At 40.5% G+C, this 14,615-nt stretch overlaps 1 protein-coding gene across 3 annotated transcripts in view; it reads right to left on the bottom strand.

Moving 5' to 3' along the window:
• The window catches only part of CCNT2 (cyclin T2), a 17,680-nt gene extending 3,070 nt beyond the window's left edge, over nt 1-14,610 (bottom strand). For 2 of the 3 annotated variants that reach the window (XM_083489561.1, XM_083489562.1), the window contains exons 1-8: nt 14,332-14,596; nt 12,428-12,509; nt 8,606-8,728; nt 7,662-7,722; nt 7,173-7,235; nt 4,898-4,943; nt 2,319-2,482; nt 254-324 (exon numbers count right to left, since the gene is read on the bottom strand). In XM_083489561.1, coding sequence (XP_083345687.1) covers nt 254-324; nt 2,319-2,482; nt 4,898-4,943; nt 7,173-7,235; nt 7,662-7,722; nt 8,606-8,728; nt 12,428-12,509; nt 14,332-14,552 — 831 coding nt within the window. In that variant the 5' untranslated portion in view covers nt 14,553-14,596. Of the gene's footprint in view, nt 1-253; nt 325-2,318; nt 2,483-4,581; nt 4,944-7,172; nt 7,236-7,661; nt 7,723-8,605; nt 8,729-12,427; nt 12,510-14,331 lie in introns of all 3 variants that reach the window. The other variant, XR_014522559.1, reaches the window with a different exon arrangement.
• Between the last annotated feature and the right edge of the window lie 5 nt (nt 14,611-14,615).

The following is a 14,615-nucleotide window of genomic DNA, read 5'->3' as shown; positions in this document are numbered from 1 at the left end:
TGAAAGCCTCATCTCGACTGAAGATGCTACCATTTGTGGTAGGGTAACTCTTGGTCTAGTTTACTACATGTCATTTTCACAACTGTTTTATAGTTGTTATAATGAATATTTTATCGGTTAAATTACTGGAACATCAAAATTCACCTAGCAAGTGATAGGTCGGATGCTGGCTTTCAACCAAGCTGAAAGCAGATTAGCAGCTGCTTACATATAGTATAGATGAGGCAGTTTCTTTACCACAATAATCTCTTACCCTCCAATTTCGAATCCTCTTTAATCTATTGGGAGTTTTCTCCAGTATCTGAAGAAACTCATGTGTCAGCTCTGTGAATGAAAACAAAATTAAGTGAAACATCTAAATAACTAGCTCAATTCCTATTAGCAACTTTCAGCACTTTTTGATGACTAGACTTAACAAAATTTATATAGAATACCACTTGATTATAAACCCCACCCGAAGTGGCTATCTATTCAATCAAAAGAACTTTACGTATGCCTGAAGCTACTTTTCTAAGTCACTGCTTAAGATACTTTTTTGGGGGGGAGGGGGGATTTAAAAAGTAATGGGAGGAATACAATAATGCCACTCCTCAGTATAAACCTCCAGCGTGATCCACCCTGTTAAATACCGTACTTTTCGCACCATAACACTCAGTTCCCCCCCCCTAAAAGGTAAAGGGAAATGTGTGTGCGTGTTATGGAGCGAATGCAGGCAGGAGGAGCCGCTCTTGCTGGCTGTTCGGCAGCCTCTCTTCCTCCGCTTGGCTCGCTGAGAAGCCGGCAACAGCTGAGTGTCGGGAGACAGCCTCTCTTCCTCCTGTCTGCCTGCTCTATGGCTTTTTGGCGAGGTGGGAGAAGGGAGGCAGCTCGGAAGCCGGCAAGAGCTGCACGCAGCGTGTAAAAGCCAAGGTGGGGAAAGGGAGACAGCCTCTCTTTCTCCTGTCTGCCTGCTCTATGGCTCTCCCTTACACAAATGTAAGCGGCTCTTACTCTGCTTTCTTTACAATGAGCTGGAAGGAGGGACAAAGAGGGCATCCCCTTCCGTCCCTCCCCCAGCACCTCACCGGTAAATATCAAACAAAGCAGCTTGCAAGGCTCGTGTCCCTGAGTCTCCTCCTCTTCTTTTTGCTCCGGTTCGAGGCAAGGCAGCTGCACAAATGTGAGTTCCCCCTCTCTCTTCCTTCCCTCCTTCCCTCCCTCCCTCCCTCCCTCCCCCCTCTTCCAACTTCAAAAAATATTGGGGGGACAGCCAGGTAAGCCCCACTCACATACCACAATGGGGGGTGGGGGATGACTCCCTCAAATATTTAATGGGGGGTGAAGGCACCTAGGCCCATAGGAGTTGGCTGCTTTGCCTAGGACAAATGTGAGCTCTCAATCTCTCCTCCCTCCCTCCCTCCCTCCCTCCCTCTTCCAACTTCAATAAAATATGGGGGGGGGCAGGTACAGGTAAGCCCCATCTCACAGACTGCAATGGATCTCAAGACAAAGTGCATGCACACTGGTACCTTATATGAATGGCAATGCCCATCAGCATGGGGGGAGGATGACTCCCTCAAATATTTAATGGGTGGGTGAAGGCACCTAGGCCTATAGGAGTTGGCTGCTTTGCCTAGGATAAGTGTGAGCTCCCCCCCCCCTCATAACTGTATTGGAGATACCATACATTACTGACAGTTCCTTCATTCACGTGGTTACAAAGCACGGATCCACATGGATCCTCAGGATTTTTGCACTGGGTCACCCCAAATTCACCATCAGATCACATAGCATGTCCATGGCTACAGCTTGCACCAAAAAAATCACGCACCCACTATTGCCTGGGGCTGCAGTGGTGCAAAAATGTGGTTACAAAGCACGGATCCACATGGATCCTCAGGATTTTTGCATTGGGCTACCCCAAACTCACTGTCAGATCATATGTCTGTGGCCACAGCATGAACCACAAAAATCATACACCCACTGTTTTGTTTAGAATATTTTTTTCTTGTTTTCCGCCTCTAAAAACTATGTGCGTGTTATGGTTGGGAGCGTGTTATAGAGCGAAAAATACGGTACACACCCACACCCAAAACAGTAAATGTAGCATTATTTTTAAAAGTCAGCATTTTTAAAAAAGTGTTAACATTCAGCATGGATGAAGCTATAATAAAAGAAACTTGCATTACATACTGAAATGGTAAACACCTACCCTGCAGGTAACTGCCAGATAAGTGCCTTTTTAGCCATCATGGTAAAGGTTAACAGGAATGTCACAAACAAAATAACTAGAAATACAAATTTAAATAAAAGAATAAAGGAAAACAGATTTTGCTTACCGTCAAGTAATTCTAAAGTAACAGAAGGATCTACATATTCCCACCAATGCTTTCCATCAGTTGATACCGGAATCTCCCAGTTGGACCACTTGCAAGCCAAATGTATACAGACACATGCTATCACAGTTGGTTTGTATTGAAGACAAAATGTAGTAAGGTGCAGACTGTAGTTGGAAATGTTTCACAATGGAAGAACAAACGTCAAACATGGAAAAGAACAAAAAACAAGAAGAGAGCACTTATCACCACAGTATTCAAGGTATATATTATTAAGCTGTAATTTTTTTTTTTAACGTACAACTTTGGGACTTTATATTAAAAAACAAAACATACAGGTATTCATACACAATAATTTAGGTCTGTTTCTGCTGATAAAATAGAAGAACTACTACAGTATTCTGTTCTTCCAGCAGTACAGGAACTTAATACACAAGGAAATCAAAATATTAGCATTCATAAATATCAATATTTCTGCAAAAATATACTCTTTCAAATTTTATGGCATCGTAATGTATGTTTCATTTTGAAAGTTAGTGAAGTAATGTGTAAAGCAACATGTAGGGGGGAAATGAAATCCCTTCCAGTGTAGCCTGCAACATAGTTTGCATTAGTCAAGTCAACAGAGTCACGATCAAATAAAAAATTCTAGGTGGAAGCAACACAACTGTGGCAATTCCATGTTCTAGCATTGATTTGAAATTTGAGCTAATGGAAAGATATTCATTCTAACAAGTGTGTCCGCCCTATCATGTACTTATTAAACAAATATTTGATTATGTGCATATTTACACTATGTCCTAGATCCAGAGATTTAAGCAGAAAAACAATTCCATTTAATCAAGGCAGCCCCACCCAATTCCTCTCATTTCCTTCTCTACTGCAACCTTCAGTGGCCTATCCCAAGCTGTTTCATAGGGTCCACTGTGCCTTAGGATTGGCTTGAGGTGGTGGGGGTGGGGTGGTCCCTGGAAAGCCCTGCTGCATGAGCAGAGTTCCACTTTTATTTTCTCTGGATCCAACACAATGAGCTTAAAATCACATGCTCCTTTCTTTTCTCCACACCATAATCAGTTCATAATTAATCATTCAAACTGCAAGCCAGGATAACATAGGCATTTAGTTCCTATTTCATCTCCTCAAACCCTCTTAACAATATCACTTTAAGGGGAGATCATTATTTCCTGTATCCTTGCCACACAATGGATCTCTTCCCAGGTCTTCAGATTTTTGCTTACATATTTTCAAAATTCATCATTTCCCCCGTCTAAACCCTCATTTATATACTCCATTATCCTGTTTACTTTACTGTAGGCTTCTGCTCACTCTTTTTATTTCATTCAATCAAACCAATGTCTGAGTTATATCCCTAATGTCTCTGTAATGTCCTAATGTTCTGTCCATTTAAGTTTAACTCTTAGATATTATTTATAAAGTCGTCTTCTTTCACCATTCCATTTCATATCCGCTTCACATAAGTTAAACCTGTTATCCTCTCTTTTGCCTTTGGCTTTCATGCTCTCTCCGAGGCTGGAACTGTGCATCAGAATACAAATTAACCTATCTCCTTTTTTGCAAAGTCTACTTTTTTCTATAAAATTAATGACTAGGCTGGTTAACATACTGATAAAACCCCTATCACACAGCCAGGAGAAATAATAAATCAGGATATAGTGTCACTTCCCCCAATTCCTGACTGGTCTTTATCTATGAACCATGAACTGTGAATTAAAATCTAATGATTAATAACAATATAAGACAACTTCAAACCAGTGGTCATGACTCAAGCTTATTTTAAATCAGTTAACAAGACAGGAATTGGGGAAATAACAACTAAACACTGTTTACTCCTCCTCCCAACCTCCCAGTGAAGACCAAGGCTTTGCTTAGGCCAGCAGGTATTTTTTTAAACCCACAACTTTTCAATGCGAATGTCATCTGGGCACTTTCCTGAACACTTGCAATTTATTTACATCTCTCTTCCACCTATCCATTTTACTGAAAACTGAAAACCCACTGGCTAGAGGTCATTTCTGACCAATTAATAGTAGGGCTTTTTTCCACATAAATATGTTAAAGAACTAGCCAGCTTCTGCACTGCTAAATGTCTTATAGGCTAGTTCTAATGTAGCTGTAACAAAAGCTTTTTTTTTTTTACTGCAGCTGTTGTTTGATTTCTTTTTAGAAAAAACAATGCTATTTTATTTTCATTAAGAAAAAAATGCCATTAACTACAAGGGTAAACTAGAAACAGCTTTGTACTTACCAAGATGCTCGGATTTCTAGGTTAAGTTTATCTCTCTGTAATCTTTAGCTGCTATTCAGGCTACCATTTTTAGACTTATGCACTCACAATCGAGAAAAAGTCACCAGAAAGCACCACTACACTTCACATCGTGCATTTAACCCCTTTGTGCCATTAGGCCCTTGTACAATACACCGCACTGCAAACAGGAAGGTACCACCACAGTAGATGGCCCAGTCGCCTGTTGCAACAAGGGTTCGACACAGGTAGGGGACCCTGCAGTAAAGGAAGCTATAGTGTGCTACAACAGTGCAACAAAGAGGTTCAGGATAACAACCTGTTGGTAGCCATGAAATAGGATGTCTGTGCCAAATCCTTGCTTGCTGTAAGAAAAAAAAGAAACAATGAAATTAGACATCAGTATAGTTAATTCCCCAAATTAAAATGCTTTCTATGTGTGAAGACAATACAAGCGGCCCACTTGCAAATGAACACAATGCAAGCCATTGCCAAGGCAAAGTTTGTGTTTACTCAGCTACTCTTCAAACTAACTCTGCTACTAGGTTTTTTGAACATGAATTTATTTATTTAATCAAAGTAACACAATAAGCTAGCCAGTACTTCAAAACTCCGGGATAGGGCAACTAATATGTTTTGAGGTAATTCAGCAGTAGATCATTGTCTTCATAGCCTGAGCCTTACAACTCAACTACTAATAGGTTTGCTCTAAGTAAATCATGGATGACCTCCATCTTGCCAATAAAAATGAAGCTGGAGGTCAGCAAAAAGCATCTGATTCTCTATAGTTTTCAGTAGTCACCACCAGTTTTTCACCCTGCCACCACCATTACTCTAGCAAAAGGAGGCGGCCCTCAGCGTCAGCCAACCTAGAAACTCAGCGTAACATTATGTTGATGATGTACAAATTTTTCCATCTTTGCTTTAACACTGCTGACCCTTTAAGGAAGACAGCTCACAACAGCACCTGTCCACTAGACAGGTGGCCATGGTTTGGGGAAAACGGCTTACAGGCCAAACTGGATGCTCTGGCAGACCAAGACTGGCCCACAGGCTGGAGGCTCCCCACTTATATTGTAGGATCTCATTACAGTGGTACCTCGGTTTAAGAACAATTTGGTTTACAAACTCCGCAAAACCGAAAATAGTGTCTTGGTTTGAGAACTCTACCGCAGTCTAAGAAGGGAATCCAAACACTGGAAGAGCACTGGCGGTAGGAGTCCTCATTAGGGAAAGCGTGCCTCGGTTTAAGAACGGACTTCCGAAATGGATTAAGTTCGTAAACCGAGGTACCACTGTAGTTCTTTTAATTTGTCAAATATTGATGTCACAACACTAAAAGAAGATTTCTGATCATGTATTCTCCAATCCTGCCCCTTTGAAAGGTGGTGGCAGTGTTGGGATAAAGAACTGCTTCTTCAAAATTCACAAGGTAAAGAGACTAAACTGCGCTTTCTCAAACAACTGTCTTCTTCACCTGCACTTTTTCAGATGATGAACTTTTTAAAATAATGTATGTGAAAGTAGGGAAGCAGATAAAGACCTTCTTATAGGCTATCAATGTTTGTAAGATGGTGACCAGCAAATTCGAATAAACTGATGGATCAGAAAGACTGAGGAAACAGATGCAAAAGCTATTATATATAATGCTGTCTTGCTAAATTCTTCTAATTTAATATAATAGTCACCTAAAAAAACAACCACCTTTTAAGGTATTACCATAGCATCTCAATTCTAGTCATTCGTTTTCAGGCAAGTATAACTTAAAAAAAGAAAAAGAAAAATCAGGAGTGGGCAGCCTGGGAGCCCTTGGCTTAATTTCATGGAGCTAGAAAGGAGGACAAAATGTGAGGAGTGGGAGGTGTGGCAGAAAGAAAAATGAGTGCCTCCTCCCACTTCTGGTACTAGGTCCATACACTTTTTACTCCAATACTACCTACCATAGACTACTCAGAAGGAATATAGCCCCAGACAGAAAAAGGTTGCCCACAACTGTTTAAAATTGAGGGAACTTTGGCTCAGTTCTCACTATGACTGTGACACATCATTTAATCCATATGCAGTCCAGAAATTAGGCAGGTCTACCTCATTAAAAAGAAAGAATAAAAATAAATATATTACAATTGAATAAGATGGGAGGCCTAGGAGAAAAGTATTTGCAGATCTAGAAAGGGAAAAGAGAGTCAGAACAGTTAATGCTGTGAAAACTGACCAATGCTTCAAAAGCAACTATGCATTGCAAGTACTTAATAATTTCCATCTATGGCCTGTTATCTGGCTTGCTTTGCAAAAATAAAAACCCTTTATCCCCAGTTCCATTGATTGTATATGGATGTCTACCTTATTCTCTGATTATCTTACAGCAAAATCACCCATATCAGCAATATCTACAAAATATGTACCTGGAGGGCCAATTTTTACTTTAAAAACACACCACATAACTTATAATATACACATCCTTTATAGATCCAGGTAAAAACAAAACCTAGTGGTGATTTACTCACAGCAGAAGTAATATTCCAGAAACAGTTTTAGTAAGTCACACCACCTTCCTACAGAGATGTAGGGAAAGAATCAGTTAAATTGTTACTGACCTCTCACTAACTGCGTACATTTCACAACATCTGTGTGTGGATGCTCAATGGTAATCTCAAAACCTGAAAAATTAAATGTGTTATTTCACAAACTTACATTATATATGTCCATAAATTTAAAAGTACCTGGGGTCATGTTTCTTTCAAGTGCATAAATTAATAATCTCATAATGGACTACTAAAGTAAGTTTAGGGTACTTGCACTGAATGATTTTTTTAAAAAAATGCAAGCCGTTATACTGCTTAGTTACTATGTGTACATTTATTGCAGTAAGTGTGGTTATACTAGATTAACTCTGAAAGGACAGGCTATAAACATGGTGCAAAGACAAGAATAAAATGGCTTCTATGATCAGATTTCTCCTAATATGTATGTGCCCATCAATCAAATATGTAAGTATTCTATTACTGGAACTACACTATAATGTGAAGATGTTACTGGCTATACAGTTGCTTTAAGAATACCATATATACATTTAATATACTTACCTAAAGTTTGAAGCATTATTGTTTCAAGTATAACCAGCTCTTGGGCCTGCTGAAGGTATGCCTAATAATAAAGAAAAATGCTGAAGCATCAATATAGCAACTTTAACAAGTTAATAACACCAAAGTATATACCAAATAAACTGATTGGCTATCAACACTTATTTTGGGGTACACATCACAATCACCAAGACAGCAAGAAATTATTTTATCTCGTGCTTTTGTTTCTTTCATGATGTCTTAAAACACACAGTTCTGATTAGCCTCATCACAATAGTTGTCTCTAATATGCATAGCAATATTGGGGATGTTCAGACATTTATTTCCCTTTCTTACCTCTAAGCATAGTGAGATCAGAAATGGCTCCTGGGTTCAAACCCTCTTCTCAACATTTTTATATTCCCCTCAACTGTATGAAAAGGCAATGCTTGAACAGAGTATGTTGTTTGTATATGTCCCTAACCTGCAAAGTGCTTAAATAAATGCACAACACCCAGTTTAAGTTTTGAAAGGAGCTCAATACAGGAAGGAAGGAGGCACATTGAGCATTGAGACTCCTGCTCTCATTGCATGCAGAGGTGAGAGACAGAACATAATGTCTGAATAGCTCAATATTTTATGAGAAGAGATGGTCATCTGAGGGAAGTAGAAAAAATGTGTAATATGGCAAAGTCTGCCAATAAAGCAAAAAACAAGCATTCCCCCCCCCCAGTTGGAATAAACTTTTTTTTTCAATTAAAAAAGTTATTTTGATTTCAACTATTAGGACAGGCTGCTGCTAATGTTCCATAATAATAATTTAATATTAAGTAGAAATGTATTATCTGTGAATTCAAATATGCAATGGGAAGGAACAACGCAGCTTACAATTCTGCCAAGACTAAAGCAAAAAGCTGGCAGTCTTTTAAAGTGTCAGTTATGCTTTATGAAGACTGATGTGTACGTACATCACTCTTTGTGTCCAGCTCTTGATGATGAAGGCAAGCATGTGCTACTTTGATAACATGTTCGAGTTTTCGTGGCTGTTCTTCCACTTTTGCAGCCAAAAATAATGCAGTAGGAGATATAATCTGTCAGACAAAAAATGCTTCAGTCAGAACAATGTTGCAACACATCTCCCATAAGATTAGTTACCTCTAACAAATGGGTAAATCTTAAAACAAGAGTGATAAAGCCTTGTGGAAGTTCTGCCATCTAGAAATATTAGAATGTAGCACTTTTCCTGAAATAGCCTTTATAGAATCAATGAAAGCACAAGACTTACTGAAAGTGTTTAATATCCTATGCAGCAAAGATTGCCAATATGTATTTATCTTCCTTTCTACTGTTTCAACGCAACAGGTGAGAGGATGCAACTGCTTCAAGTCTTGCAGCCAATTGTTATTTGAACCAAAGTTTGAGGTGTGACTATTTTTGTCACTTAGACATGCTGTTAATTGCTCAACCCATTCTCTAATTATGTTAGTCCTCCCCTCAAAGGTATGCTATGATTTAAACCAAGGCAACCAATACAACTGTGGATGATCTATATATCAAAAAGATAGGGAGAATGACCCTGCCAATTCTCATGTACTCCCTAGTACAGGAGAGCTTTCAATCATTCTAGATCACTGTTGTGGGCAAGGAGATAGTACCAAGGTAGGGTGTGATTCAGCTCCTACTGAACAAGGAGGCTCCAAATGATGGTACACAAAACTCCTGGACTGCCTCAGGTGAGTTGTCCTGTGGAGTTCCACAGGGTGCTATCTTATCTTTTAATGTCTATAATAAATCATTAGATGAGTTCACCATGGGTTTGGGGGCATGGAGTCATCAGTTTGCTAATGACACTCAGCTCTGTTTTCCCATTCTGTTTGCATCAGGCATGCCAATGATCTTCTTGCCTGGTTGCTTAGGCTCAGTGAGGGCCTGGGTGGGTGTGAGCAACCCAGATAAGTATCACATATTGACAATGGGCAGTTTTATTGATCAGGGCTTAGGAACAATTCCAAAATTTAAGGAAGTCACACTCAAGAATTTGTCTTCACCCAACACTGCTTTTGAATGTCCACATGGAGCTGTGGCTAGGAATGTAGCACATCAGTTTTGGCTGATATGCCAGCTCTACACATTGAGACTAAGCATCTGTTACTGTCACAGTCACACAGAACATGGTAACTTATCTCAACTACTATAATGCCCTTTGAAGTGTGGCTGCCACTGGGCACTGAACAGAAACCTCAGATGGCCTAGGGTGCAGCAGCACAAAATGGTCAGTCGCTGGGAGTTGGTGATATTATTTACTCATGAATTCCAGTGTTGGTTTGTGTCCAGGCCTACATTTGCCAACTTAGCGCCAGCTAGGTGTGTTGAACATCAATCCCCACCCCTAGCAAAGTTGATGGGAATTGTTGTCCAAACACATCTTAAGGGCACCAGGTTGGTCGAGAATGTGGAAAGTACAGTTCTTGACATTTGAACCTGAGGCAAGACTGCTTTTGAAAGCACATTCTCAAAAATACTGCCCCCTCCCTGCAAGGAGTCAAAATTAGCAGAAGAGATGTTGCCCTTGGTGCTGCCATCATATGAAGTGAACATATGTAACCTCAAACAAGCACATTTTTGGTGATGGTATCTGAACTGTACAATTCCCTCCCTTAAAGTGTCCCACCAGACGCTTTCCAGAATTTGTGAATGTATGATTATCAAGCCTTTACAAAGTTTTAATTCTGTTTCCCTTTCCCCCAAGTAGTGCTCCAAGCAACTGATTTGTCCATATTTGGATCCTAAAGTTATTTAGCTTTGCAGCAATTAGCATTCTGCCACCAATGTTTACAGTTTCTCCAAGATATTAAAGCATGCCAGCCTGCTAAAGTTCCTTACAAAACATTAATATCTTCTGTCCATTTACTGCATTTTCTCTTTTGTCCTAAAAAAAGCCTTTTATAACAAAATTTAACCACAAGTAGTATCATGTCCAAACACTTTTAAAGAATATCTAACACTAATGAATCCTTATGGGATACACTGTTTACATTACAGCTATTTATCAGAATAATCATAGAATCTATTCAGTAGCAGTGAAAAATAGGAAAAAAACAGTATTAGAATCACACGCTCCTACTGCGTTTGTACTATTTCAACCAAACAGTCTATGTTGCTTAAAGCAAGATTTAAGTCCTCTTAATATGGCTAACACACACTATCAGCAAGAGAGAAGGATGCTACCTATAACCATCAAGCTCCATCTGCAACATCTAGCCTGTGTGAGCATCTGTCTCCAAACCATGACCATTTCTGGCTATTACAGAAGACAGAAGTACTTTGTCTAGGTGTCCTGAAGTTTCTAAGCTACATAAGCTGCCAACAAGCTGACTAAACAAAACCTATGATTGCTGGAATAACAAAGCAAGAATAATACCAGAAACTAGACTCTTGGTCAGAGCACCATATTCAGCACCTTGGCTGCAAGCAAAGGGGGAGCTTGCTTGTAGAAATGACAAACCACATTTACAACCAGGGTTTTCTTTCTACCCTGGCAATATCAATAGCTTGTCTATGCAAGTACAGTCATACCTTGGCTCCTGAACGCCTTGGTACTCGTACATATTGGCTCCCAAACGCCAAAAACCCAGAAGTGTTCTGGTTTTCAAACCTTTTTCGGAAGCCGAATGTCCAACATGGCTTGCACTTGAATGCAGGAAGTTTCTGCAGCCAATCGGAAGCCGACCTTGGTTTTCAAACCATTTCAGGAGTTGAACGGACTTCCGGAATGGATTAAGCTCAAGAACCAAGGTATGACTATATGGCCACAATAACTACAACAAAACTGCAGCTATGCACACAACTGCTTCATGTGTATGCACTACTTTGGATCCATGTTCAACACTACAGCATTTTTATTTCTTACATCCCAGTTTCAAAAATACTGCATTTTATCACTCATTACAAAAATGTAAGCATTCATTATCCACTCCAAATGATACAAAATTAGATAAGGGGCACTTACTTACAATAAACTCCCACTGTGTTTATGCTAATTACATTTGTAAAGAAATTTCATTACTGAACTTTTTAGAAATACCTTTAAGGCTCTTGTTAGTTTCTGGAGGAGATGAGAGACTGCAGCTTACAAGGCACATTGGCACAAGTCTATCAGGTTCCAATTTCATTATGAACCACAAACTCCACTCCAGTTTATAAGCAGCTGGTGTTGTATCCAACATTCTATAAGCAGAACTCTGTATAGCCAGACTTCCCCTTCCTCTCCTCCCCCGACACCCACAAAAATCTTCTATGGAGAGTCTTCTCAAACTTCTGGAGATTTTCAGGGGGGGGGGGGCGCACAGGGAAAAGTTTCACCTCACAAGTGGACATGTCTTGTATTAAAGGGACAGGAATACTGGACACTGCCCATGGCTTCCAAGTACTGCTATTATGCATCTTTCACTGGCATTAATGCCCCCCCAAATGAACTGATTGGAGCATGAATTATCCAAACTCTCTTAACTCACAGAGCTGTGAAAGAATCTCCATAACCATGGCCATCCTCTCATTGGAGAGTCTAAGCAAGACACATACTCACCTAAATCAAAATCAGCACAGCATTTTTAGTTCATGAAGAGATACTAATAGTAAACAAGATTTTATAAATGAGATTCTCTTACCATAGGTGACTACTTACAAGCAGAAATAACAGACTGAGACTAACTAATGTCAAAGAAATTTTTAAATAAATGCTACATATCCCACAAATAGCACTGTTCTTATAAAGGCTTAGATGTACTTACATTTCTATTAAATTTTGTGAAGGAATGATGCATATAAAACCTGTGCATGTAAACAATTGCGGTATTAATTGTAAGTTGAGATCTAAAAAGAGAGTTAAGGAAGTTTTGTTTAAATACCAAAATTAGAATTCTCTCTCCAAGTGCTTAAATTGAACCATAAGACACAATATGTAAAAGACAAGACTAATTTATTTTCATTTCATTCAGATATAACTTTAAAATATCTGTTAAATTAACAGGGGAACACACGTTATAACCCAAACTTCAATAGGCTGTATCTAGTCCAGGGCTCACAGATAAAGAATTGTGCCCCCATCCCCCAAAGGGTAAAACCACTCGCAAGAAAGGCTGGAATGTAGAGCAAGAAGCTTCATTGGGAGTGGTGAATTCAGAAAATCAGGAATGGTGTGTTTGAAATCACACTGCATTAGCTGTAACTTACTCATATTTTTAAGTTAATACTATTTATTTATTTTTACTTGTACACAGCCATTCTGGGTGGTTGGTACGTTGTCATTGTTGATATTTTTCAAAGATGAATACTGAAGCTTTCAAGGTTTTCAGATTTTCCACATTTTAGTCTACATTATGTTTGTTGGGAAAAGCCACACAAAGTTTGTTGTTTTAGAAATGATTAACTTTCTGCAAGTATTCCTAGTGTAGGAAACTGTAAATAAGTCATCACTGTAAATCTAGAAAAGCTGTTGCTAATCAAGGCATCCAGTCACATATTCACAAGTTTAGACAATGTTTATTTGTCAAACAAGAACACACAGTGGGTTCACAAAGTTATCTACACAGGACTTACAGGAAATTTGTGATGGGTGATTAAACTTTACTGTAATAAGTTTGTTGCAGTCTGTGAAAGTGGGTTTGAGGATAAAGTTAGCCTACTAGTTAATATACCCAATGGGGGGAAATGTTTGTTCAACCTATTATAGCAGATTATCCTTGCTAAAAATAATAATTAAAACATCTGTGATTATGTCTAAATTCTGCAGAGAAAGAAAGTTTTTAGAATAAGCCTGTCATCACTCCTGATTTCAGACAACTGAAGGCGTTGTATAGAACACCCAATACATTTTACAGTGCCTAACTTTTCTTTTGAGATAATGGACTATTTGCAGTACTTTGACCATTTTTTATTTTATTTCAGAACAAGAAGGGGGGGGGAGGGAAGCATTTGCTAGGCTGCGGAAAGGCTGCCCTGTGTGATCTCCTCAATCCACATGCTAGGAGAAGCATCAAATCTCCTCCACTTGAATGTGTGTAGGGAGGGGCAGGCTTCTGTTCCTTTTCATACCTATCTCAATTATTCTCAATTTACAAAAAACAACAACAACCAACCCACATAGCTTAAACTAAAAACTTGCTATCTAAACCTGAGATTAATAAGACGAAACCCTATCACGTATGCACAAAGCCATTACTGAACAGTTTAGCTGAAACAAGACGGCTGCACTTCAAAAGGCCCCCTTTTGAGACGCTAGCCCATAGTTTCTCTGCGCCAAAGGGCGACAACTACAAAAAAAAAGCCTCATTTTCAGCCCCGTACAGAACTCACAAGCCACACAAACACACACGAGGCAGTACAGGTCACCCCGTGCCAGCAGGATCTGGAGCCGTTAACGCAGCCGCCGAACAAAACCCTCCCTCCCTCCGCGACTCCCGGGGGATCCTGTGGCGCCTCCCTCCCACCCACCCCCTCAGCCGGAGAAGAAGGGAAAGGCGAGCCAGGAGGAGGAGTCAGAGCAGGCGAGGCCTCCTCGGCTCCCCAAAGGGGCCGCCTGCCTGGAGGAAAAACTCGGCCTGGGGAGCAGCCGGAGAGGTTCTTTCCCGTCCCTTTAGGCCCGCGACCACCCCTCCCCGTCCCTCTGCCCGCCGCCTTCGCCCCAGAAGGATACACGTTGAGGCGCTGGCCCATGTCCTGGATGAGGTTGGCTGCCTGCTGCCGGTACGAGAGCTCCTTGTCGGCCTCGACGCCGCAGCGGCGAGACGGCGTGTTCTCCAGCTGCTCCCGGCTGAAGAACCAGCGAGGGGTCCCCGGGCCGCCTCCGCCTCCTCCGCCAGCCCCGCGCGACGCTGAACTCGCGCCAGGTCCGGAACCCGCCACAGCCGCCGCCATGACACAACCACTTCCTCCTCCTCCTCCCGCAGCGGCAACCGGCACGCCCGACTCCGCCTCCTC

The sequence above is a fragment of the Podarcis liolepis genome (genome assembly GCF_965112155.1).
Source record: "Podarcis liolepis genome assembly, chromosome: 1".
NCBI lineage: Eukaryota > Metazoa > Chordata > Lepidosauria > Squamata > Lacertidae > Podarcis > Podarcis liolepis.
The sequence above is the reverse complement of the archived record's forward strand: the minus strand, read 5'-3'. Positions and strand labels throughout refer to the sequence as shown.